The following is a 22,157-nucleotide window of genomic DNA, read 5'->3' as shown; positions in this document are numbered from 1 at the left end:
TGCTGCACACTGAAGATAGCTAGGCTGAGAAAACCAGACAGAACCTCATATTAACAAAAAAAAAAAAAAAAAAAAAAATGGGAGCCTCAGTGGCTCAGGCCTATTGTCCTGATGCTTGAGGAAGCAAGGCTACGTGTTCGAGGCCAGACTGGGCAATGTAAAAACCTCTCATTAATTAAAAAAAAAAAAAAAAAAAAGCCCCAGCATGGTGTCTCACACCTATAATCCAAGCACTTAGGAAGGCCAAGGCCGGGTTAGAATCACCTGAAGTCAGCAGTTCAAGACCAGATTGGACGACATGGCGAAACTCTGTCTCTACTAAAAATAAAAAATTAGCCGGGCTTGGTGGCAGGTGCCTGTAATCTCAGCTACTCGGGAGGATGAGCCAGGGAGAATAGCTAGAACGCAGGAGACAGAGGTTGCAGTGAGCTGAGATCGCACCACTGCACTCCAGCCTGGGTGACAAAGAGGAGAGACTCTGTCTCAAAAAAAAAAAAAAAAAAAAAAAAAAAAAATAAAAGACACACAGAGAGGCATGGAAGCCTAGACCAAGGTTCCCTGATCCTCCCAAAGGTGAGAGTTCCTGCTAGTAGTTTTGGAGAACCCCCATACCTGCCCTGGCTGGGCCTCCTTATTAGTTCCTGGAATGGTCCCCATCTCTCCTCAGCCCCTGCCAGACGGCTGAGCACGTTGGTGTTGGAGCAAGCAGTGTGTATCTGTCTCGCCAGAAATATTCCGTAGTCCTGAAGATCGGGGATGGTAACTTTCATCTCCACATCCCCAGTACCTAGCTCAGCGTCTGGCATGCATGAAAATGCGTGTGTAGAACTGAATTACAATTATAATATATTGTCTCCTGTTAGGGCTGAAGTCGTGTAAGGCAGAGATCACATCTCGTACAGTCTCATGTCGTTTCCAGGGACAGGGATGAGTAAGACATCTAACGTTTACTGGATCCTCAGTCCCTGTATACATAAGTGGATGACGATGAATGGCTTGGGAAATGTAACACGTGATCTTTAATCTGCAATACAGATCTTTAATCTTTAATCTGAAATATCTCCTAGTAGATATTTCTAGTCAAGGAGACACTTAGAAAAATTAGAGCTGGATGTGTTCATTGCCTTAATTTCAAGGGCAATCTTGCCGCCTTTTACCGCCATTCTAGTGGCGCATTCCGCCTCCCCCGAGTGATGATTGGTATTTTCCGGTCGAGATCCGAAAAAAAAAAAAAAAAAAAAAAAAAAAAAAAAAAAAATCCGCCTCCGAAGTGACGATTGGTTCACTGGTTCCCGCGTCCCACCCCAGGGATGCCTCCTGGTACCTTTCCGTGTAGGAAAATGATTTTGTCCCGCGCAGACTCCCTCAGCACTTTCTGCAGTCTGAAGCCAGAGAACGGTAAGCGGACAGGAGCACAGGTACCATTTCCAACGTCTGCCTTCTTTTCCTCTGTGCTGGCGGCATGCGTCTCCTCCAAGTCCAGCTCGCGCTTTCTCTTGCTGGGTTGAGGCTCTGCGTTCGCCATGCTGCCCAGGAGGCGGTGTGCGCCTGCGCGCTTCGCGCCAGCCCCGCCCTTCGCCCCAGCCCCGCCCTTCGCCCGAGCCTGGCTTCCTGGCTGGGCTGAGACGTTAACTCTCGGCATACCCGGCTTGGGGACCTGCTCCTGTGGCTGCGGGCCGCGTATGGCGGAGCCCTCTGACCTGTCTCAGGGCGCTCCTTTCAATCAAGTTACTGCCTTTGGCCTGGTGGCGGTGCCGCCCGGCCCTGAGGGAAGTGAAAAGAAGGCTGAGAGTCCCGAAAGCGGCGGGCTAGAGGTGCGAGCGCAGGGAATAGGGACCCCCAGGCCCACGCTCGGGAGCGGTAGCCGAAGACTCCCTTGGGCCACGGGAGTGTTGGAGGCCTTGTTTTAATACTGACATTTTAATCATACTTACACCAATGTTGACCAGTTGTTGGGGAAGTAACGTTTCTGACGCAAATCCGTGAGCCCACTTTATAATTTGTTCGCTTTTTTTATACCGAGTATTTAAGCCATTTCCATTTTCCCCCCGTTTTCATTGCTTTACATAAATTTTCATCCTGATCGGTTTTTTTCTTTGTAGACTTAGCACTTTTCTGCTGAAAAGAAAGGAAAACGAACAGGGCCCGAACCATTTCCATCACCCACTTATTTCCAGGCTGGAGGCATTCCCCTCCTCTCTATCTAGTTTGCCTGTATTTCTGCCTGTCTTCCCTGGGGATAAGATTTGCGGTATGATTCGTCTCCCAGGGTTTCATTTCTTTTTTTTTTTTTGCCATGTAACATTATTACTGGTAACTTCCGCTGTTGAGAGTTTGCTTGGTGGCCATTGTTTCTAGTTAGCCCTTTTTTCCCTGGTGTTGACAGATCTAAATTTTGTCGAGTTGGTACTTACATCGTTTCAGTCAGTGAAACGTTTTTGCCAGTGATTTGAGTTTAGGTTTTCGACAGATCTAACGGATGTGGGACAGTTTTTGCCATTTTCAACATTAGCAACAAGATGCAATTTACAGTCAGTTTTTGTTCGGTAACAAAGTGTACCATGTGTTAGTTTGATTTTTGGATTTTTTCTACCAGAAATATAGATTAGGAGTTGGATGAAAGACTTTTTTTGTGTGGTGCAGAAAGCATTATTAGGGGAGACTTAGGATCTGGAATAATTATCTTCAACAACAACAAAAAAATTTGTCATCTGTCCACAGGTTTCCGGGATCCATTCCTCACCTCCTGAGAATATACAAAAAGAGGTTATAAACTGTATTCAAGACTAGTTAAAAAAAAATCCTGGAGGACAAATGGCAATGACAAAACCTGCTTGACTCCAAGACCCTGATTTTATGAAAATTTCCTGGCTTTTTTTTTTTTTTTGGACTTTTTTTGCCATTAGGAAGGGAATTTCAGTAGAGTAGCTATGTTTTCGCAAAGAGCCCAGAATTGAGAGCCATGAAGTCAGGCCCCAACACTGACTAGCTGTGCAACTTTGAAGAAGTCACTTAACCTCTCCAGGTCTCCATTTTCCATGTGCCAGTCACTATCAGTTCTGAGCAAGACAGAGAAAGCCTCTCCTTTCACAAAATGTATATTCAAATGGGGTATGTGACACAAGCAAGACAATGATTAAGTGCTGTTAATAGAACAAAACTGGACAGTGTGAAGAGCCTGGGATAGGAGCCCTCCCTTTTGTTTTTCTTTTTGAGACGGAGTCTCACTCTGTCACCCAGGCTGGAGTACAGTGGTGCGATCTTGGCTCACTGCAACCTTTGCCTGCTTCGTTCAAGCGACTCTCCTGCTTCAACCTCCTGAGTAGCAGGGATTACAGGCATGCACTAGCATGCCTGGCTAATTTTTGAATTTTTATTAGAGACAGGGTTTTGCCATGTTGGCCAGACTGTTCTCAAACTCCTGACCTCAAGTGACCTGCCCACCTCCCAAAGTGCTGGGATTACAGGTGTGAGCCACCATGCCTGGTCAAGCCTTTTAGATAAGATGATCTTGGACCTCTCAAAAGGTGACTGACATTTAAGCTGAGACTTGAATGATGAGAAGGAACCAGCCATATGAAGAGCCCAGGCAGAGTAAATATTAGATGTCAGAGACCCTAGAGCAGTTATGTGCTTGACCAGGCATGGTGGCTCACACCTGTAATCCCAGCACTTTGGGAGGCTGAGGTGGGTGGATCACGAGGTCAGGAGTTCAAGACCAGCCTGACCAACATGGTGAAACCCCATCTCTACTAAAAAAATAAAAATTAGCTGGGTGTGATGGTGAACACCTGTAATCCCAGCTACCTGGGAGTCTGAGGCAGGAGAATCACTTGAACTCAGGAGGTGCAGGTTGCAATAAGCCAAGATCGCACTACTGCACTTCACCCTGGGTGACAGGGAGCAAGACTCAGTCTCAAAAAAAATAAGAATGACCTGTTTAGCTAAAATATAATGAACAAACAAGAAGCATTTGAAATGAAATTGTAGAGAAATGTGTTCATTATTGGCAAAAATTCATCAATATGGGTATATTTTTGATTAAAATATAAAACCAGAATTCTACTCTTCAAAAAGTCGGGCTCAAGCCCCACCTGGCCGCTCACACTTGTAGTCCCAGCTACTCCGGAGGCTGAGGTGGGAGGATCACTTGAGCCCAGGAGTTTGAGGCTGCAGTGAGCTATAATCACACCATTCCACTCCAGCCTGGGCAACACAGCAAGGCCTTGTCTCTTAAAAAAAAAAAAAAAAAAAGAATGCGCCAGGCATGGTGGCTCACGCCTGTAATCCCAGCACTTTGGGAGGTTGAGGAAGGCAGATCACCTGAGGTTGGGAGTTCCAGACCAGCCTTAGCAACATGTAGAAACCCCATCTCTACTAAAAATACAAATAGTAGTCGGGCATGGTGGCACATACCTGTAATCCCAGCTACTTGGGAGCTGAGGCAGGAGAATCGCTTGAACCTGGGAGGCAGAGTTTGTGGTGAGCCGAGATCGCACCATTGCACTCCAGCCTTGGCAACAAGAGTGAAACTCCATCTCAAAAAAAAAAAAAAAAAAAAAAAGCCTGGTTCAAGGAAAAGATGAGCTCATAGGAAGCCTCAGCTACTAGAGTTCCTATTAAATACTAAACCTCAGAGTTTAAGGAATCTTTATGGCAGCACAGTTAAAACTAATTACATTTAAAATTCAGTTCCTCAGTTACACTAGCCACTTTGCAAGTGTTTGATAGCCGCTTGTGACTAGTGGCTACCATATTAGCACAGATGCAGAACATTTCATTATCAAAGGAAGTTCTCCTAGACAATGCTGTATTAGGGTACGCAATATTATAAAGCCCTGTTCAAATTATTTAGTTTTTTAGAAATCTTAAAACTTCTCCCAAGCAAGGTGCAGTGGCTCACACCTGTAATCCCAGCACTTTGGGAGGCCTAGGCGAGTGGATAACTTGAGTTCAAGAGTTTGATACCAGCCTGGCTATCATGGTAAAATCCCATCTCTATTAAAAATACAAAAATTAGCTGAGTATGGTGGCAGGCATCTGTAATTCCAGCTACTCGGGAGGAGAATGGCTTGAACCTGGGAGGTGGAGGTTGCAGTGAGCCAAGATCGCGCCACTGCACTTCAGCCTGAATAACAGCGCGAGACTCATGTCGCAAAAAAATTCTCCTAAATCTTTCCTTTATTAGTCTAAAGAAGGACTGGATACTTCCCACTTCCATTTCAGGGATTATGACAGACTAAACTGAATACAAGTCAGCTACAAAACACCTGAACATTCTGGATGCAAAATTTAAAACATTCTTTTACTTACGTTGCTGAGCTCTCAAAAAAGTAAAATTTTTAGGAACCAAAAATGATGTGGGAGTTTGAATCCATAGAGTGGTAAAGGGATTTTTAAGATGGAAGCTATTTTAAGTGCCATTGCTGATCTCTAGACATCTAGGACACGATTCAAGAGACAAGACCTGAGCTTATGTAAAATGGAATTAGGATACAGAACTTTCCATAGAGCTAGGATCCCTGAAGGTCCACTAGCTCAATAAAGGGCCAACAAATTTATATTTTTTTTCTGAGACGGAGTCTTGCTCTGTTGCCCAGCACTTTGGGAGGCTGAGGCAGGTGGATCACTTGAGGTCAGGAGTTCAAGACCAGCCTGGTCAACATGATAAAACCCCGTCTCAACTAAAAATACAAAAAAAATTAGCCAGGCTTGGTGCTATGAGCCTATAATACCAGCTACACAGGAGGCTGAGGCAGAATTGCTTGAACGTGGGAGGTTGCAGTGAGCCAAGATCACACCACTGCACTTCAGCCTGGTCGACACATCAAGACTCTGTCTTGGGAAAAAAAAAAAAAAAAAAACACTCCTCAAATATTTTATGAAGCTGGTATAACCCTGGTAACATAACCAGAAAGGGGTAATACAAGATAAGATAATTAAGGGCCAATCCTGTGTATGAACGAAGATGTGAAATTCCTAAAGAAAATGTTAGCAAACTGGAATCCTGTGATTTTTTTTTAAAAAGTCATACATCACGGTCAAGTTGAGTTTACAAGGAACATTAAGCTGGCTTAATGCTAGAAAATCTAATGTTATTCACTACATTAACCATTTTAAAAAGGGGAAAATGCTATCTCTCAAATAGATGTCAACTATTTTGATTAAATTTAAAACTATTCAAGATAAGTAACTCTTGGCCAACTGAAAAAGCAGGAAACTTCTAACCTGTTAAAATTATGTACCAAGCCAGAGCATGGTAACTCATGCCTGTAATCCCAGCAATTTGGCCAGGGCAGGAGGACCACTTGAGGCCAGGAGTTTGAGCCTGGTCAATGTAGCAAAATCTGTTCTCTACAAAAAAAAAAAAAAAAAAAAAGCCAGCCATAGTACATGTACCTGTTGTCCTAGCCACTTGGAAGGCTGAGGTAGGAGGATCGCTGGAGCGCAGGAATTACAGTGAGCTATGATTGCACCATTGCACTCCAGCCTGGGCAGGAGAATGAGACCTTGTCCCTTAAAAAGAAAAAAATTACGTATCAGAAAACCTACAACACACATTTAATGGAGAAATGTGTGAAGCAATACCTTTTAAGGAAAGAGTGAGACAAGGGTGGCTGCTATTGTCGCTTTGTTTTATTGGATACCTTAGGAAGCACAGAAGGAATTAAAGTTTTTGTTTTGTTTTGCAAATTGTATCACTGTTTATAGAAAATCCAACAGGCCAGGTGTGGTGGCTCACGCCTATAATCCCAGCACTTTGGGAAGCCCAGGTGGGCAGATAGCATGAGCCCAGGAGTTCAAGACCAGCCTGGGCAACATGCCAAAACCCCAACTCAACGAAAAGTACAAAAAAATTAGACCAGCGTGGGCAACATGGTAAAACCCCATCTCAGCAAAAAATATAAAAAAATTAGACCAGCCTGGGCAACATGGCGAAACCCCATCTCTATAAAAAGTACAAAAAAATTAGGAGTGGTGGCACATACCTGTGGTCCCAGCTACTCGGGGTTAAGGTAGAAGAATCATCATTTGGGCCCAGGAGGTCGAGGCAGTGGTGAGCCATGATCACACCACTGCACTCCAGCCTGGGCAGCAGAGCAAGACCCTGCAAAGTTTATAGTAATTAAGAATTAAGTAATTCAGAGCAAGGCGGCCGAGTTGGTTGGTGGCGGTGGTCGTGCGGCAGACACAGATATGCAGGTGTTTGTGAAGACCCTCACGGGCAAGACCATCACCCTTGAGGTTGAGCCCAGTGACACCATTGAGAATGTCAAAGCCAAAATTCAAGACAAGGAAGGTATCCCACCTGACCAGCAGCATCTGATATTTGCTAGCAAACAGCTGGAGGATGGCCGCAGTCTCAGACTACAACATCCAGAAAGAGTCCACCCTGCACCTGGTGCTGCGCCTGTGAGGTGGCATTATTGAGCCTTCTCTCTGCCAGCTCTCCCAGAAATACAACTGGGACAAGATGATCTGCCACAAGTGCTATGCTCACCTGCACCCCTGTGCTGTCAACTGCCACAAGAAGAAGTGTGGCCACACCAATAACCTTCGCCCAAGATGAAGGTCAAATGAGGCCCTTCCTTCCTCGAAGGGCAGCCTCCTGCCCAGGCCCCTGGAGCCTCAATAAAGTGTCCCTTTTGTTGACTGGAGCAGCAAACAAAAGTAATTCAGGGCCGGGCGTGGTGGTTCCCACCGGTAATCCCAGCACTTTGGGAGGCCAAGGCGGGTAGACCATGAGGTTGGGAGTTTGAGACTAGCCTGGCCAGCATGGTGAAACCCCGTCTCTACTAAAAATACAAAACTTTGCCAGACATTGTGGCAGATGCCTGTAATCCCAGCTACTTGGGAAGCTGAGGCAGGAGAATCGCTTGAACCCAGGAGGCGGAGGTTGCAGTATGCCAGTATTGCACCATTGCACTCCAGCCTTGACAACACAGCGAGACTCTGTCTCAAAAATAATAATAATAATAATAATTCAGCATGCTGCTTAATACTAGATCAATATGTGCAATAAATTATAATTCTTCATATCAGTAATAGATAAGAATGTAAAATTAGCTTTTACACCACCAACAGAAAATATGAAACTGACCAATGTGGAAAATATAGAAAGCTTTATTGAAATACACTTAAATACATAAATAAATGGAGATATACTATTTTTATGAATAGGAAGACTCATAAAAATATCTGTTCTTTCAAAATCTATAAATTCTATATAAGTCCAATAAAAATACAATCAGGCTTTTTCCTGGAACCTGATGGTTGAATAAACAATTTATATGCCTAGCGACGTTGTTCACACCTGTAATCCTAGCACTTTGGGAGGCCGAAGGGGGTGGATCACCTGAGGCCGGGAGTTCGAGACCAGCCTGACCAACATAGTAAAACCCTGTCTCTACTAAAAATATGAAAAATTAGCTGGGCGTGGTGGCGGGTGCCTGAGGCAGGAGAATCGCTTGAACCCAGGAGGCAGAGGTTGCAGTGAGCTGAGATGGCGCCATTGCATTCCAGCCTGGGCAACAAGAGCAAAACTACATCTAAAAAAAAAAAAAAAAAAAAAACAATTTATATGGAATATGGAAGAGTAAAAGAAGAAGAAAAGTCAAAATGATTTTCATGGATAAGACAGCAGGAAGAATTGTCCTACAAATGGTCAAGGCTTATTAGAAACATCAGTAAGCAAGCCAGTGTGGCACCAGCACAGGGATATACAAACAGATAAGGATAGGAGACTGGAGAACCCAGTAACAGCCCCCCACATTTGACAATATATGACAGCAGTGACATCGTAATCGGTGGGGGGAGGGTAAGGAGGGACTCGTAAATGATGGTTATTCTCAAACAAGAAATCTAGGTGGATTAAAGACCTAACTATGAAAAGAAATATAGAAGAAAATACAGATGTAGGAGAGGAATTCCTGAGTAAAACACGAAAAACACAGACTACAAAGTAACAGGTAAAATACTATTTTAGGCCAAGGATGGTGGTTTATACCTGTAATTCCAGCACTTTGGGAGGCTGAGGCAAGTGGAGCACCTGAGTTCAAGAGTTCAAGACCAGCCTGGCCAACATGGTAAAATCCCGTCTCTACTAAAAATGCAAAAATTAGCTGGATGTGGTGGCACACGGCTGTAATCCCAGCTACTTGGGAGGCTTAGGCAGGAAAATCACTTGAACCTGGGAGGCAGAGGTTGCAGTGAGCTAAGATCCTGCCACTGCACTCCAGCCTGGTCAAGAAACAGAGCAAGATTCTGTCTCAAAAAAAAGTTTTTTTAAGTGAAAAAAACACAACTTCTTCAATAGATACAATTGTCATACTTTTTTTTTTTTTTTTTTTTGAGACAGAGTCTTGCTCTGTCACCAGGCGCCAGGCTGGAGTGCAGTGGCGCAATCTCGGCTCACTGCAATCTCTGCCTCCTGGGTTGAAGAAATTCTCCTGCTTCAGCCTCCTGTGTCATACTTTTTTTTTTCCTAAGACAGTCTTGCTGTGTCATCCAGGGTGGAGAGTGCAGTGGTGCAATCACAACACTCACTGCAGCCCTGACATTCTGGGCTCAAGCAGGTTTCCTACCTCAGCCTTCCAAGTAGCCTGGATTACAGGCACATGGCTTATTTTTTAAAAAATTTTTGGGCTGGGTGCAGTGGCTCATGCCTGTAATCCCAGCACTTTGGGAGGCCAAGGCGATGGATCACTTGAGGTCAGGAGTTCAAGACCAGCCCAGCCAACATGGCAAAACCCCATCTCTACTAAAAATACAAAAAAACCTAGCTGGGCATGGTGGCAGGCACCTGTAATCCCAGCTACTCAGGAGGCTGAGGCAGGAGAATTGCTGGAACCCAGCAGGTGGAGGTTGCATTGAGCCAAGATGGCACCACTGCACTCCAGCCTGGGCAACAGAGCGAGACTCCATCTCAAAAAAAAAAAAAAAAAATCATAAAAATAAATAATTTTGTAGAGGTGGAGTTTTACTACATTGGTCTTGAACTCCTGGTCTCGTGTTCCTCCTGTCTTGGCCTCCCCAAGTGCTGGGATTTCAGGTGTGACCACCATGCCTGGCCTATTGTTATACTTTTTAAAAACTTAATAATTGGCCAGGCAAGGTGATTTACATCTGTAATCCCAGCACTTTGGGAGGCCGAGGCGGGTGGATCACCCAAGGTCACGAGTTCAAAGCCAGCCTGACCAACATGGTGAAACCCGGTCTCCACTAAAAATACAAAAAATTGGGCCGGGCGCGGTGGCTCACGCCTGTAATCCCAGCACTTTGGGAGGCCGAGGCGGGTGGATCACGAGGTCAAGAGATCAAGACCATCCTGGTCAACATGGTGAAACCCCGTCTCTACTAAAAATACAAAAAATTATTTGGGCATGGTGGTGCGTGCCTGTAGTCCCAGCCACTCAGGAGGCTGAAGCAGAATTGCCTGAACCCAGGAGGCGGAAGTTGCGGTGAGCCGAGATTGTGCCATTGCACTCCAGCCTGGGTAACAAGAGCAAAACTCCGTCTCAAAAATTAAAAAATAAAAAATAAAATACAAAAAATTAGCCAAGCATGGTGGTGGGTGCCTATAATCCCAGCTACTTGGGAGGCTGAGGTAGGAAAATCACTTGAACCCAGGAGGCAGAGGTTGCAATGAGCCAAGATTGCATCCTTGTACTCCACCCGGGGCAACAAGAGCAAAAATTCGTCTCAAAAAAACAACGAAACAACAACAACAAAAAAAAAAACTACAATTTGGAGATGCATAATTAAATATTTAGCAATAAAATAATTTCTGAGATTTGCTTCAAATGATCTGGGGGAATGAGGGATATGGGTAGAGTATTGTTGATAAAATATTAGCTGACAGTTGGTCATTGCTGAAGCTACCTGATGGGCACATAGGGATTCATCAAACTTTCCTTTCAGTATATGCTTGATAGATATATATATATTTTTTTTCATAAAAATGATGTAAAGGAAAAAAAATGACAATAGGTTACCAGTTTTCACCCACCAGATTAGCAAACATTTAAAAATCTGATAATTCTAAGTGTTAGCAAGAACATGAAAAGTGGGAACTCTTAAACACAAATGGTAGGAACATAAATTGGTACAGCCAATTTGGAAGAAACTTTGGCATCTTCTAGAAAAACGTATGTATATTCTTTACTAGCCAGCAGTATATTTATTACACAGCAGGATTTTTTTTTTTTTTTTTTTAGTTGGAGTCTTGTTTGGTATTTCAGCTCACTGCAACCTCTGCCTCCCAGGTTCAAGTAATTCTCCTGCCTCAGCCTCCCAAGTAGCTGGGATTACAGGCGTGCACCATCAGGCCTGGCTAATTTTTATATTTTTAGTAGAGGGTTTCACCATGTTGGCCAGGCTGGTCTCGAACTCCTGACCTCAAGTGATCCACCCGTCTTGGCCTCCCAAAGTGCTGGGATTACAGGCATGAGCCATCACACCTGGTCCCAGCAGGATTTTCTAGGCTAAATCCTGGAAATCTTGCACGTGGAAATGTCCAAAAAAGTTCAGAGGCTCATTGTTTTTAATAGCAAAAACCTAGGAACAACAAATAGGCATTTGAAGAAGAATGTGTGACTAAATGGTGGCATATTTACATAGTGGGATGAAAGTGGATTATTAATAACTGGTGTGTTATGCATCCGCATGGATAAATCTCACAAACATTTGGTGAATAAGGAAAGGAATCTGCAGAATACAAATATTGTAATGCTGTTTACATAAAGTATAAAACCATGTAAAACTAAACGATATGCTGGTCGGGGTGCATACATATGTAGTAAATGCATAGAGAAAAGCTAAAAGCAAGAAGTTCAAGATTCAAAATACCGGTTATGTCTGGTGGGGGAAGGGGGGACTGCAATTCAGGGCACAAAGGGACCACTATAGGGATAATAAGGTTTTGCTTCTTAAACTGGGTGGTAGGCACATGAGTGGACATATTATTTGTTAGTCCTTTTGTGAATAATAAAATATAATTTAAAAAATAATTTTTCTAGAACTAGAGATAAAAAAATAAACTTTTTTCAGCGAAAGAGGGGTCATGATAGGGAGAAGTGAGAGAGAGGGCACAAAAGTACACAATGAGGGAAATAATGAAATTCATTTCAGTTCAACAACAAACTTACTGAGAACGGATGAATGAAACCTTGCCCATCCTATAAGGAACACAGTCATCTGTCAGAAGAAAAATGTTGATTCCTCCCAGTCCAAAGGTGAAGATGGTGACTGTGAAAATATCAGCTTTAGCCAGACCCCTGATGAAGCTCCCAGATGTCACAGCATCCACGGCCTTGTGATCTCAGGTGAAGGTGTTGAGCCCTGGCTTCCCATCTCTTCACTTGTTCCCTCTACCCCGCCATCCCCATATTCAAAATGGCTTCTAGATTTGTGTCTTTAAAGGCACTTAGGCAATAAATAAAAAGTACAGTGCAGTGCTTACTGCATCTTTCCCACAGCTTTCTGAAGTGAATCGCTGTCTCTGGGACGAGGAAGAGTAGTGTGAGTATGAAGGACTAGATTCCTGTTATTTCTCCTGACGCCCATGCCAGGGTTTCCCCAGGCAACTGGGAAGATCATCCATGGTGAGGCCTAAAATCTAGGTTTCTTGCTGATCAGTCAGGTGAGTCACCTCTTTTGGAGCGATACCAGTGTACGCCAGTGCCCAGTTCCAGGGCACTGGATATCAAGAGTGTGCCAGGCTTCCTGTCCAGTTAGGCAGGAGACAAGCCCTGCTGGCCATCATTGGTCAGCACCACCTCCTACCACCTTCAATTTCTGGCTTCCTCATGGCCTTCTTGGGGAATCCACAGCTTCCTCATGGCTTTCCTAGGGGGAGTCCCCAGCTTCACGGCCTTCCTGGGGGAGTCCCCAACCTCTCTCTGGTCTTCTTAGGGAGCCCACAGTAATGGAAGCCTGATGGGTGCTCTGATCCCAGGGTCACAGGCAGAGTGCTGCAGACTCGCTCCCTACACATCTTGTCACATCTATGGGAATCCGAGGCCCTGTATGGGTTTTCTATTTCCAACTTTACTCCAATTTCCGGGGTCCCATGATATAAAAGTGTCAACTGAGTGTCTGCAGATCTGAAAGAGACCAATCACAGGGTTGTCACCCTTCCCAAACCCAGCATCTCTGTTTTTCCCATTAGGTCCTGCCTCTTGTAACTTTTTATCCATTAGCAGACTTCCAAATCTACTGCAATAGCATACCCGCCCCCCCACCCCCTGGAAACACTTGAATGCACTTCTTTCCTATTATTCTGCATCATTTTGACTTACTAAACCAGTGCCCCTCCTGGCACCTTCCCAGCTCTTGGTGGACATCTCAAACCTGATCTCAGAGAAACCTAATGCTATTATTGTTACTACTACTAGCTAATACTTACTGAGGACCTCATATGTGCTAGGCTCTGCCTGTTATGAATACATATGCTAGGCCATGTTCTGAACCCTTAGTTTATATACTGTTCTCATTTCATAGCAATGGAAACCTGGTGGTCAGTGAGGAAACCAAGGCACAGGGGGGTAAGTAACTTGCCCAGGTTACTTTTTATGGGTTAATAATAAGTGCAGGGCCCAGGATACAAACCCAGACAGCCTTTTCCAGAGGCTGCACTCTGAACTACTAGGCTACAGGGCTGTCTCCTAAAAGCCAAAGTAGATCGGATACTTTAGCCGAATCCCATTCCCCTTCTCCCTCCTGTAGTAGCTTACAACGCATGACAGCTTCTTTGACTTGGTGAAAGCCACCATCAGGGCCCCTGCCATCCACGTAGTACATGAATCGGAGCTCAGGTGGGTAGGCAGCTCTGCTGAGGCCCAACAGCAGAGGGATGGTTCGGCCCTCGGCCCCTGGGGCATCGGTCAGGGCCTGCAGCATCTGGTACTTGCACCAGGGGTCCTGAAGGAAGCCTGGGGTGATGAGCAGCACGCGGCAGTGACTACTGCTCAGTGCCTGGCACAGTTCGGACACTATGGCACCGCCTGGGGTTGCATCCCGGAGCTGCAGGAAGCAGCGCAGGCTGGCAGTGCTGCCTTCCAGGTAGGAGACCAGGTCCTGGGCGGCCACCAGGTCTTCTTCACTGTGGCACACGCAGACGTCATAGTCTTTGCTCCAGCGAATACTGCCGCTGTCACTCACTTGCGAGGGTGGCAGGCTGGGAGGTGTGACTGAGCTGTGGCTTGCGGGTACGGGGCTGTCCTGTGAGGTAGGCTGTGAAGCATCGCTGGGCGTGCTTTCTGAGGAGTCGGGCATCTTCTTGGGCTTCTTCAGCAGGGTCTGCCTGAACCAGTCTGGGGGAGAAACACTGCTCAGGCCTGTGTCTTCTTACCAGGTGCCCTCTCACTGCCCACACAAGGAGGAGCCCCACCTCGGAGGGAGGATGGACAGACTGCAGCTCACCTCCCTGCACTGGGAAGCATCTTATTCTCAGATACCTGTTGCTCTGCTATTTTTGTATACCCTTTGGGACTTGCCTAAAAGTGCCCTCTAAAGGTAAAGGTTTTGGACGCACGTCAGAACTTTGGAATCCTTGTGTGGGAGTGTTCCACCAGCCTGGTTAAGAGAATTGGCTTTGTACTGCTCCCAGGCCCTTTGATATCTGGTACTCCCAGCCCGCCTTAAGCAGAACTTCCCACTAGAGCTGACTAGTCAACCACCTGGGAGTCTACAGTTACAGCTATGTTATGCTAGCAAAGATATCATCAGTCCCAAAGCCCACTTCCAGCACTGAGGGGAGGTGAATTTAGATTAGGAAGGGCTACCTGGATAAGGAAAGGGTACGAAGGATTGGCATCTGTTTGGCCCCAAGAAATCCTAGATTCTTGCTAAACGGGGAAGAGGCTACTGCTCAGAACTGCTGAGGAGCACAGAGCTTTGCGATTCAGAACCCACACTCTGGAGTCAGGGACATGGCTTTGACTGTGGACCTGTGGCTCACTTTCTGTATGGCCTTCAGCAAATTAGTCTATGTCTTCATTTGCTCATCTGTATAATGGGTTTGTCTTAGTTACTGAAAGTTAACTGAGATAATGCAGTGTTGGGTATGTTGTAGGGACTCCATAAGGAGATGAAAACTCAGCTTCCCCAGCCTCTGATAAGGACAGATAGTTGTGGGGATTGATTCATTTTCTCTCTCTGCTTGGCTTCTTCCTCTAAATGGTTCTGGGACAAAGATTTAGACAATGAGAGACACAGTGTTAAGCACTCAGCACAATGGCTTCCAGGCTAGGAGAGTTAGCTGAGCAGGTCTGGAAAACCTCTGAGCCAAAAGGACAAAGATCTGGCTGAGCTGACGCAGGCCTCCCCTCCTCACTCTCCACAAAGCGTCCAGGCCCTGAAGTCAAGTCAGGAGATCTCCTCAGCCTTCCTGCGTCTCTCTGAGTTTGGACCAGGCAGGCCTCCCACCTCGCCTATGGAGACTGAGCGCTCCACTCAGGAACACAGCAGTCACGAGTCCGGTTCCACTCACCAGCCATCTTGCCTAGAGGCTTCTTAGGCCGCGAGCCAGGAGTTGGGAGGGAGGGCGATGATGCCATAGCGTGGGGCTCACAACTAGCCCCCTGAGACCGGGCATTGGTAAAGGGCGAGGAGGGAGGAAACCCAGTCTTGACCTCATGGAGCTGCCATCCTACAGAGGGCAGAGAGAAAGAATCACAAAGGCTGCACTTACCCTGCTCTCATTCCCTGTGGTTGAGCTCTGGGAAGTTCTGTTTCTCTCCCAATGCCTGAATAGAGGCTTCCTCTCTAAATGGGTCCTTCATTCCTCATGAGATGAGGGACAGACACGACTGTGATTGGAGCTGGGTTCTAGATAAAGCCAGAGCCATGTAGTGTGGTCAGACTTACAGGGTATGAGCTCAGCATGACCAGCTGAGGGACTGTTCTCTGCTCCACCTGGCCAGGAGGATATTTGGGATCTGGGGAAGGGCAGCTGGCATGCAACTCTTTAGAAGGGCTTCCTGTGTAAGGCCTGAAATGGCAGAAGAAGGACAGTTGCTATTTGGACAAATAATTATGTATCCAGATAGACAAAAGCTGAACAGTAGAGAGAGAGAACATGCAGGAAATCTTGGGAGACTTTTCCTCCAAGTCTGCCTCCCCCCGAATAACTCCATCCATAGACCTATTGCTCCTGCAGCCCTCAGCTCAGGAAGGTCGTGTCACAAGGTGGTGAAGACTGCAGACTCTGCAGGCAGAGTGCCTGATCCTCACCTCTTCTTAACCGTGGCCTCTGGCCATCTTGCAAAGCTACAGTTTCTCCATCCATGAAATGGAAATACTAGAGCCTCCTTCTCAGCATTATTGTGAAGATTGAATGAAATAATTTATGTAAAGTCCTAATGGTGCCTGGCATGTAATAAATGCTCAGAAAATGTGGGCTACTATGTGTATAAAATAATCTAGATATTGGAGGGATATATTATGTTCATGGTTTATAAGACTTAATATTGTAACGTTAATGTTCCCCAAACTAATCGTTCAGTGCTGTTCCAAAGTCTAGAAGATTTTTGTTTTTTAGGTTTTTTGGTAGGGAGGTTGTCAGACTGCTTCTAAATTTATATGGACATACAAAGGCCCAAGAATCCCTTAGAAAGGCAACCTGCCATGTTCTCTTCCCACCATAGTGACAGAGGATGTCTCTGATGGTGGACACGCTTTCAGCCTCGAGCTTCTATGAAGCAGAGCCTGTGGGGGCTGTAGTATTCTAGTGACACTTCTCTTGGGAAAGGCTGGCAGAGCAACTGGCACAGGGCTGCTTTCTCACTCCTTGGTGGACCTGTGAGATCAAAACAAACCTGAGAACTCACGGAAACAAGTATTATCAGACACACTGAAATAAAGCGTTTCAAAATTTAAAGAATGTGGGTGGGCACAGTGGCTCATGCCTGTAATCCCAGCACTTTGGGAGGCTGAGGCGGTGGATCACCTGAGGTCAGGAGTTCAAGCCCAGCCTGGCCAATATGGCATAATGCTGTCTCTACTAAAAACACAAACATTAGCTGTGCCTGGTGGTGGGTGCCTATAATCCCAGCTACTCAGGAGGCTGCAGCAGGAGAATCTCTTGAACCTGGAGGCAGAGGATGCAGTGAGCTGGGATTGCACCACTGCACTCCAGCCTGGGCAACAAGAACAAAACTCCGTCTCAAAAAAAAAAAAAATGTAAAGAATGCCATTCTATGCTGCACATTAATGCTTTGTTCACTGATGCTAAACACCAGTATGCCAAGCTGATGAGTAGAAGACCAGGGATGCTAAGGATTTGTGAACAGGTATCAAAGTTCAAAAAAGAAGTAGAACCTAACCCATAGCAGCAAAGGAGTCAGAACAAAGAGTTGGAATGGGCACAGGAACCAGAGAAGACATTTGAAAAAGCAACACAACTAAATGCGAAGCCACCAAAAAGACGTGGGAAGTTGACTCTGAGTATGTATATGAGTTTCTTTTCTTTGCTAATATGCTTGGGATTTCAGACAGGCTAAGTGGGAAGCTGCAGCTAGAACAGGAACAGGGCTTTCTACAGTGTTGTGTTTGAAATCCTCTTCCTGGTCAGACGTTGCTGTCTCCCTACATATTCATTTAAGCCATTCAAGATGCCCTTTTGGGCTGGGCGCGGTGGCTCACACCTGTAATCCCAGCACTATGGGAGGCCAAGGCGAGCGGATCATGAGTTCGAGACCAGCCTGACCAACATGGTGAAATCCTGTCTCTATGAAAAATACAAAAATTTGCTGAGTGTAGTGGTATGCACCTGTAATCCCAGCTACTCAGTAGGCTGAGGCAGGAGAATCGCTTGAACCCGGGAGGCGGAGGTTGTACCCCAGCCTGGGTGACAGAGCAAGACTCCATCTTAAAAAAAAAAAAAAAAAAAGATGCCTTTTTGCCCCCTAATAGTAAACATAATGTCACTTGGTTTTGAATTATTTAAATATTTTTTCAATTTTGTTGTAATTTTAATATTCATTATTTGGTCTTGGTGCACTTATAAACTAGAGCATATTTTGATTCTTGAATATTCTAAAGGTTAAAAATTAACATAATATGTTAATATACTTAATATATGTAGATTTAAAAGTTTTAGTTTCTCATTTTATGAAATGACTTGCCCCTTTGGCAACACATGCTGATTTGGGGAACTTGCTTTTCCATTGCTTGGTTAAGAAGAACAGTTGTCCAGCAGTATATGCCACTAGAAGTGGGGTGGTATAAGCCCTCATGAGAAACATTATGGAAACATTTAAAGAGAAAAATAACAGCACCTTTGACAGGATAATTGAGCAAGATGGCAGGTAAATTCCAGTAACCATACACACTGCATACTTCCTGGAATCCAAGACGCCATGCACCTTCCATGTTCCTTTTCAGCTCTTTTATAGCTGGGGCTGTGGAACTGTCACACATTCAAACATGTGTTAATCGTTCCAAGAGTTGGCAACTGTCATCATATCCTGAGATGTGGTTGACAAGCAGGTAAGGTAATGAACCCAAGTCTTCAACTGGAAGCTCTACGCACTAGCTCTGCCTATTCTCTGATTTGCTGTGTGGTCACTTTTTTTGTGCTTTGAAAAGATTCATAAAGTAGAATCATAACAAAAATACCCACTTTGTAAGAACAAAGACTTGAAAGAAAATTAGTAAAGAGGCTGGGTGCGGTGACTCATGCCTGTAATCTCAGTACTTTGGGAGGCCGAGGTGGGTAGATCACTTGAGCTCAGGAGTTCCAGAGCAGTCTGGCCAATATGTTGAAACCTTGTTTCTACTAAAAATACGAAAATTAGCCAGGCGTGGTATAATCCCAGCACTGTGGGAGGCTGAGGCAGGCAGATCACTTGAGGTTAGGAGTTTAAGACCAGCCTGGCTGACACGTTGAAACCCCATCTCTACTAAAAATACAAAAATTAGCTGGGCGTGGTGTTGCACACCTGTAATCCTAGCTACTCAGGTGGCTGAGGCAGGAGAATCCCTTGAACCTGGGACATCATGCCACTGCACGCCAGCCTGGGTGACAGAGTGAGACTTGGTTTCAAAAAAATAAAATTAGTAAAGAATTTCTTCAGAAAAGCAGTAGCACAATACCTTTAGTGCTTTCTAGAATGCTTTTCCAATATTATATGCAGAAATTCATGTAAAGGAAATATTATGGAGTTTTGCTGTATAAAATCCAAAGTGGGCCTGGTGCAATGGCTCACACCTATAATCCCAGCACTTTGGGAGGCTGAGGTGGGTGGATCACAAGGTCAGGAGTTTGAGACCTGCCTGGCCAACATGGTGAAACCCTGTCTGTACTAAAAATAACAAAAATTAGCTAGGTTTTGTGGTGCACATGTGTAATCCCAGCTCCTCGGGAGGCTGAGGCAGGAGAATCGCTTGAATCCAAGAGATGGAGCTTGCAGTGAGCCTAGATCGTGCCATTGCACTCCAGCCTGGAAGACAGGGCAAGACACAGTCTAAAAAAAAAAAAAAGTCCAAAGTGTATATAATATCCAATATCAAACTAGTCTCCAATTTCTATTATATAGGGAATGTACTGAAGCCCGTGAAGTCATATGATTAGAATACGTATCTCTTAGAGTTCCTATTTGATTTCTGTTAAGCAGGAATCATTATCTGTGATAGACAGAACAGTGGCCCCCAAAGAGGCCCACATCCTAATTCCTGGAACTGAGAATATGTTACTTCCATGACAAAAGGGGATTTTGTAGCATTGATTAAGTTAAGGACCTTGAGATGAAGAGGTATTCCTGGATTACCCAGGTGAGCCAAATGTAACCAAGAAGCTCCTTTCAAGAGGGAGGCAGGAAGATCTGAGGCAGACGAAGGAGCTGTGCCAAGGGAAGCAGGGGTCAGTGGGGTGCAGGTGGCCTAAGGAAGCTGGAAAAAGTACATCCATGGGTTCTTCCCTGGAGCCTCCAGAAGGAACACGGCCTCGCTGATCCATCTGAGAACGGTAGGATAATCCATGTGTGTTGTTTGAGGCCATTAAGTTTGTGGCAATTTGTTACAGCAGGAGTAGGAAACTACTACGCTATCTCTGGTCAGATCAGGCCAGGGAATGGAGAAGATACTGGATTTCAGTTGAGTGCTAAATACTGGTCCATTTAAAGGTTTAAATTGTTTGAAACAGTTTTACATCTTTAAATAAATTACCAACTACAGTTCACCTGACTTTGACTTTATATTTAAAAGAATTTTGGTTTCAAAGCCTGTTTTGTTCTCAAACACTTGCTAAAACATTTGGGTAGGATACATTACGGTTTGCAGGACAATGTTACTTAAACCAACATATAATATAATTCATTGCTGAATATAATTCATTGATAGCTTGATAGACACAATACAGCGTTCTCAAAAAGGTTTGTAGACTATGGTGCAGACCTAGGGTGGCTGCTGTGTTCACACCTGGGACTGTGGGAAGGACCCATGACATTCTTTTTTTTTTCAGACAGACTCTCACTCCATTACCCAGGCAGGAGTGCAGTGGCATGATCTCAGCTCACTGCAACCTCTGCCTCCCGGGTTCAAGTGATTCTCCTGCCTCAGCCTCCTGAGTAGCTGGGACTACAGGTGCTTGCCACCACACCCAGCTAATTTTTGTATTTTTAGTAGAGAAGGGGTTTCACCATGTTGGCCAGGCTGCTCTAGAACTCATGATCTCAAGTGATTGGCCTGCCTCAACCTCCCAAAGTGCTGGGATTACATACAGGCATGAGCCACCGCACCCGACCTTTTTTTTTTTTTTTTTGAAACAGCGTCTTGCTCTGTCACCAGGTTGGAGTGCAGTGGTGTGATTACAGCTCACTGCAGCCTCGACCTCCTGGGCTCAAGCAGTCCTTCCATCTCAACCTCGAGTAGCTGGGACTACAGACGTGAGCCACCACACCTAATTTTGTTGTTGTTGTTGGTAGAGACAGGATCTTGCTTTGTTGGCCAGGCTGGTCTCTAACTGCTGGCCTCAAGTGATCCGCCCATCTCAGCCTCCCAAAGTGCTGAGATTACAGGCGTGAGCCACTGTGCCTGACTTTAATTTTACTTTTATCTGAGTCTTCTTGCTAGGGAAGATTTTTTTAAAAAACCAGACTCAAATAATACAACTATAAGGGGAAAAATGATAAAATAAAAAACATTAAAATGAAGAACTTCTGTTCATCAAAAGACATAAATAGGAGAGTGAAAAGGCAATCTCCCGAGGGAGAAAATGTTTAAAAATATACATCCAATAAATGTCTTATATCACAAGTATTTCAAGGACTCAATGGAACTAGTAAAAGAAAAAGACAATTAGAAAAATGAATAGAAGAATTGAGCAGGCACTTCACAAAAATAATATTCAAATGAGCAACAGATATAAAAACAGTTCATTAGTCATCAGAGAAATGCAAACTAAAACCTCAGTGCATCACTGCTGGGCACTCAGCCAAATGGCTACAGTGAAAAAGACTATGAAGTAGTGGGAAGAATATGCAGGAATGGGAACTTGCACACTGCTGGTGGGCATGTAAACTGTACAACTACTTCAGAGAACTGTTTGGCACCATAGACTAAAAATGAACATACATCAGCAATTTCAGTCCTAGGAATATACTCAAACAGCAGTGCTTACAGATGATATTTTTTTTAATGTAGTCTCAGTCTGTTGCCCAAGTTGGAGTGCAATGGAATCTCAGCTCACTGCAACCTCCAACTCCCAGGTTCAAGCGATTCTCCGGCCTCAGCCTCTCAAGTAGCTGGGACTATTGGTGCCCACCACCATGCCCAGCTAAATTTTGTATTTTTAGTAGAGATGGGGTTTCACCATGTTGGCCAGGCTGGTCTGCCCACCCCAGCCTCCCAAAGTGTTGGGATTACAGGCGTGAGCCACCGCGTCCGCGCGTCCGGCCGGCTTACCAAAATACGTACAGGAGCCTGTCTGTAGCAGCAAGATACAAAATGACCCCATGGTAGGAACTGTCCATCAACCCGTGTCCAGTAGAATGGATAAACAAATTGTGATCTAGCCATACAGTGGAATGTTAACACACCAACAAGAATAAATTACTGCTAACAAAACATGAGTGAATATCACAAAACATATTTAGTGTAAGATGTCAGACACATAAGAGTATATGATGTATGATTCATGGAAAATCCAAAACAGGCAA

General features: G+C 44.9%; 2 protein-coding genes and 1 pseudogene across 9 annotated transcripts in view; 1 reads left to right on the top strand and 2 right to left on the bottom strand.

The window, feature by feature from the left end:
* Positions 1-1,526, bottom strand: part of DCPS (decapping enzyme, scavenger) — a 46,914-nt gene extending 45,388 nt beyond the window's left edge. Inside the window, exon 1 of one of the 2 annotated variants that reach the window (XM_064375562.1) lies at positions 1,325-1,526. In XM_064375562.1, coding sequence (XP_064231632.1) covers positions 1,325-1,525 — 201 coding nt within the window. In that variant the 5' untranslated portion in view covers position 1,526. Of the gene's footprint in view, positions 1-612; positions 1,226-1,324 lie in introns of those variants that run through there. The other variant, XM_064375563.1, reaches the window with a different exon arrangement.
* LOC105729430 (ubiquitin-like) lies at positions 1,270-8,266 on the top strand (annotated as a pseudogene).
* Positions 1,613-20,212, bottom strand: TIRAP (TIR domain containing adaptor protein). 7 transcript variants are annotated; one of them, XR_010342416.1, is made up of 6 exons: positions 15,491-15,847; positions 13,734-14,312; positions 12,147-13,103; positions 6,400-6,516; positions 1,935-2,118; positions 1,613-1,764 (listed from the first exon to the last, which is right to left on the bottom strand). XR_010342416.1 is itself a non-coding variant. In XM_064375566.1 (4 exons), the coding sequence occupies exons 3-4, from the start codon at positions 14,272-14,274 to the stop codon at positions 13,084-13,086; spliced, it is 561 nt and encodes a 186-aa protein (XP_064231636.1). In that variant the 5' UTR covers positions 14,275-14,312; positions 15,868-15,991; positions 16,622-20,212; the 3' UTR covers positions 10,946-13,083. The 7 variants fall into 7 exon arrangements, 5 of the variants coding, with proteins under 5 accessions (XP_064231636.1, XP_064231635.1, XP_064231637.1 ...); XR_010342415.1 differs by lacking the exon at positions 1,613-1,764 and having other exon boundaries at positions 1,771-2,118; XM_064375566.1 differs by lacking the exons at positions 1,613-1,764; positions 1,935-2,118; positions 6,400-6,516; positions 15,491-15,847 and adding exons at positions 15,868-15,991; positions 16,622-20,212 and having other exon boundaries at positions 10,946-13,103.
* Between the last annotated feature and the right edge of the window lie 1,945 nt (positions 20,213-22,157).

The sequence above is a fragment of the Aotus nancymaae genome, unplaced genomic scaffold, assembly GCF_030222135.1.
Source record: "Aotus nancymaae isolate 86718 unplaced genomic scaffold, 86718_ANA_hifiasm-v0.15.2.pri h1tg000012l, whole genome shotgun sequence".
In the NCBI taxonomy this organism is placed as follows: Eukaryota; Metazoa; Chordata; class Mammalia; order Primates; family Aotidae; genus Aotus; species Aotus nancymaae.
Note: the sequence above shows the minus strand (reverse complement) of the source record. Positions and strands in the feature narration are given on the sequence as shown.

What these genes read in the sequence shown, in the direction of transcription:
- TIRAP (XM_012470153.2), bottom strand. Translation starts at nt 15,557, where the DNA reads ATGGCATCATCGCCCTCCCTCCCAACTCCTGGCTCGCGGCCTAAGAAG. An exon ending in GCCTCTAGGCAAGATGGCTG is followed by an intron (nt 14,313 to 15,490) that starts GTGAGTGGAACC and finishes TTTCTCCCCCAG; the next exon opens with ACTGGTTCAGGCAGACCCTG. An exon ending in CAAAGAAGCTGTCATGCGTT is followed by an intron (nt 13,104 to 13,733) that starts GTAAGCTACTAC and finishes GGTCTCTTTCAG; the next exon opens with ATCTGCAGACACTCAGTTGA.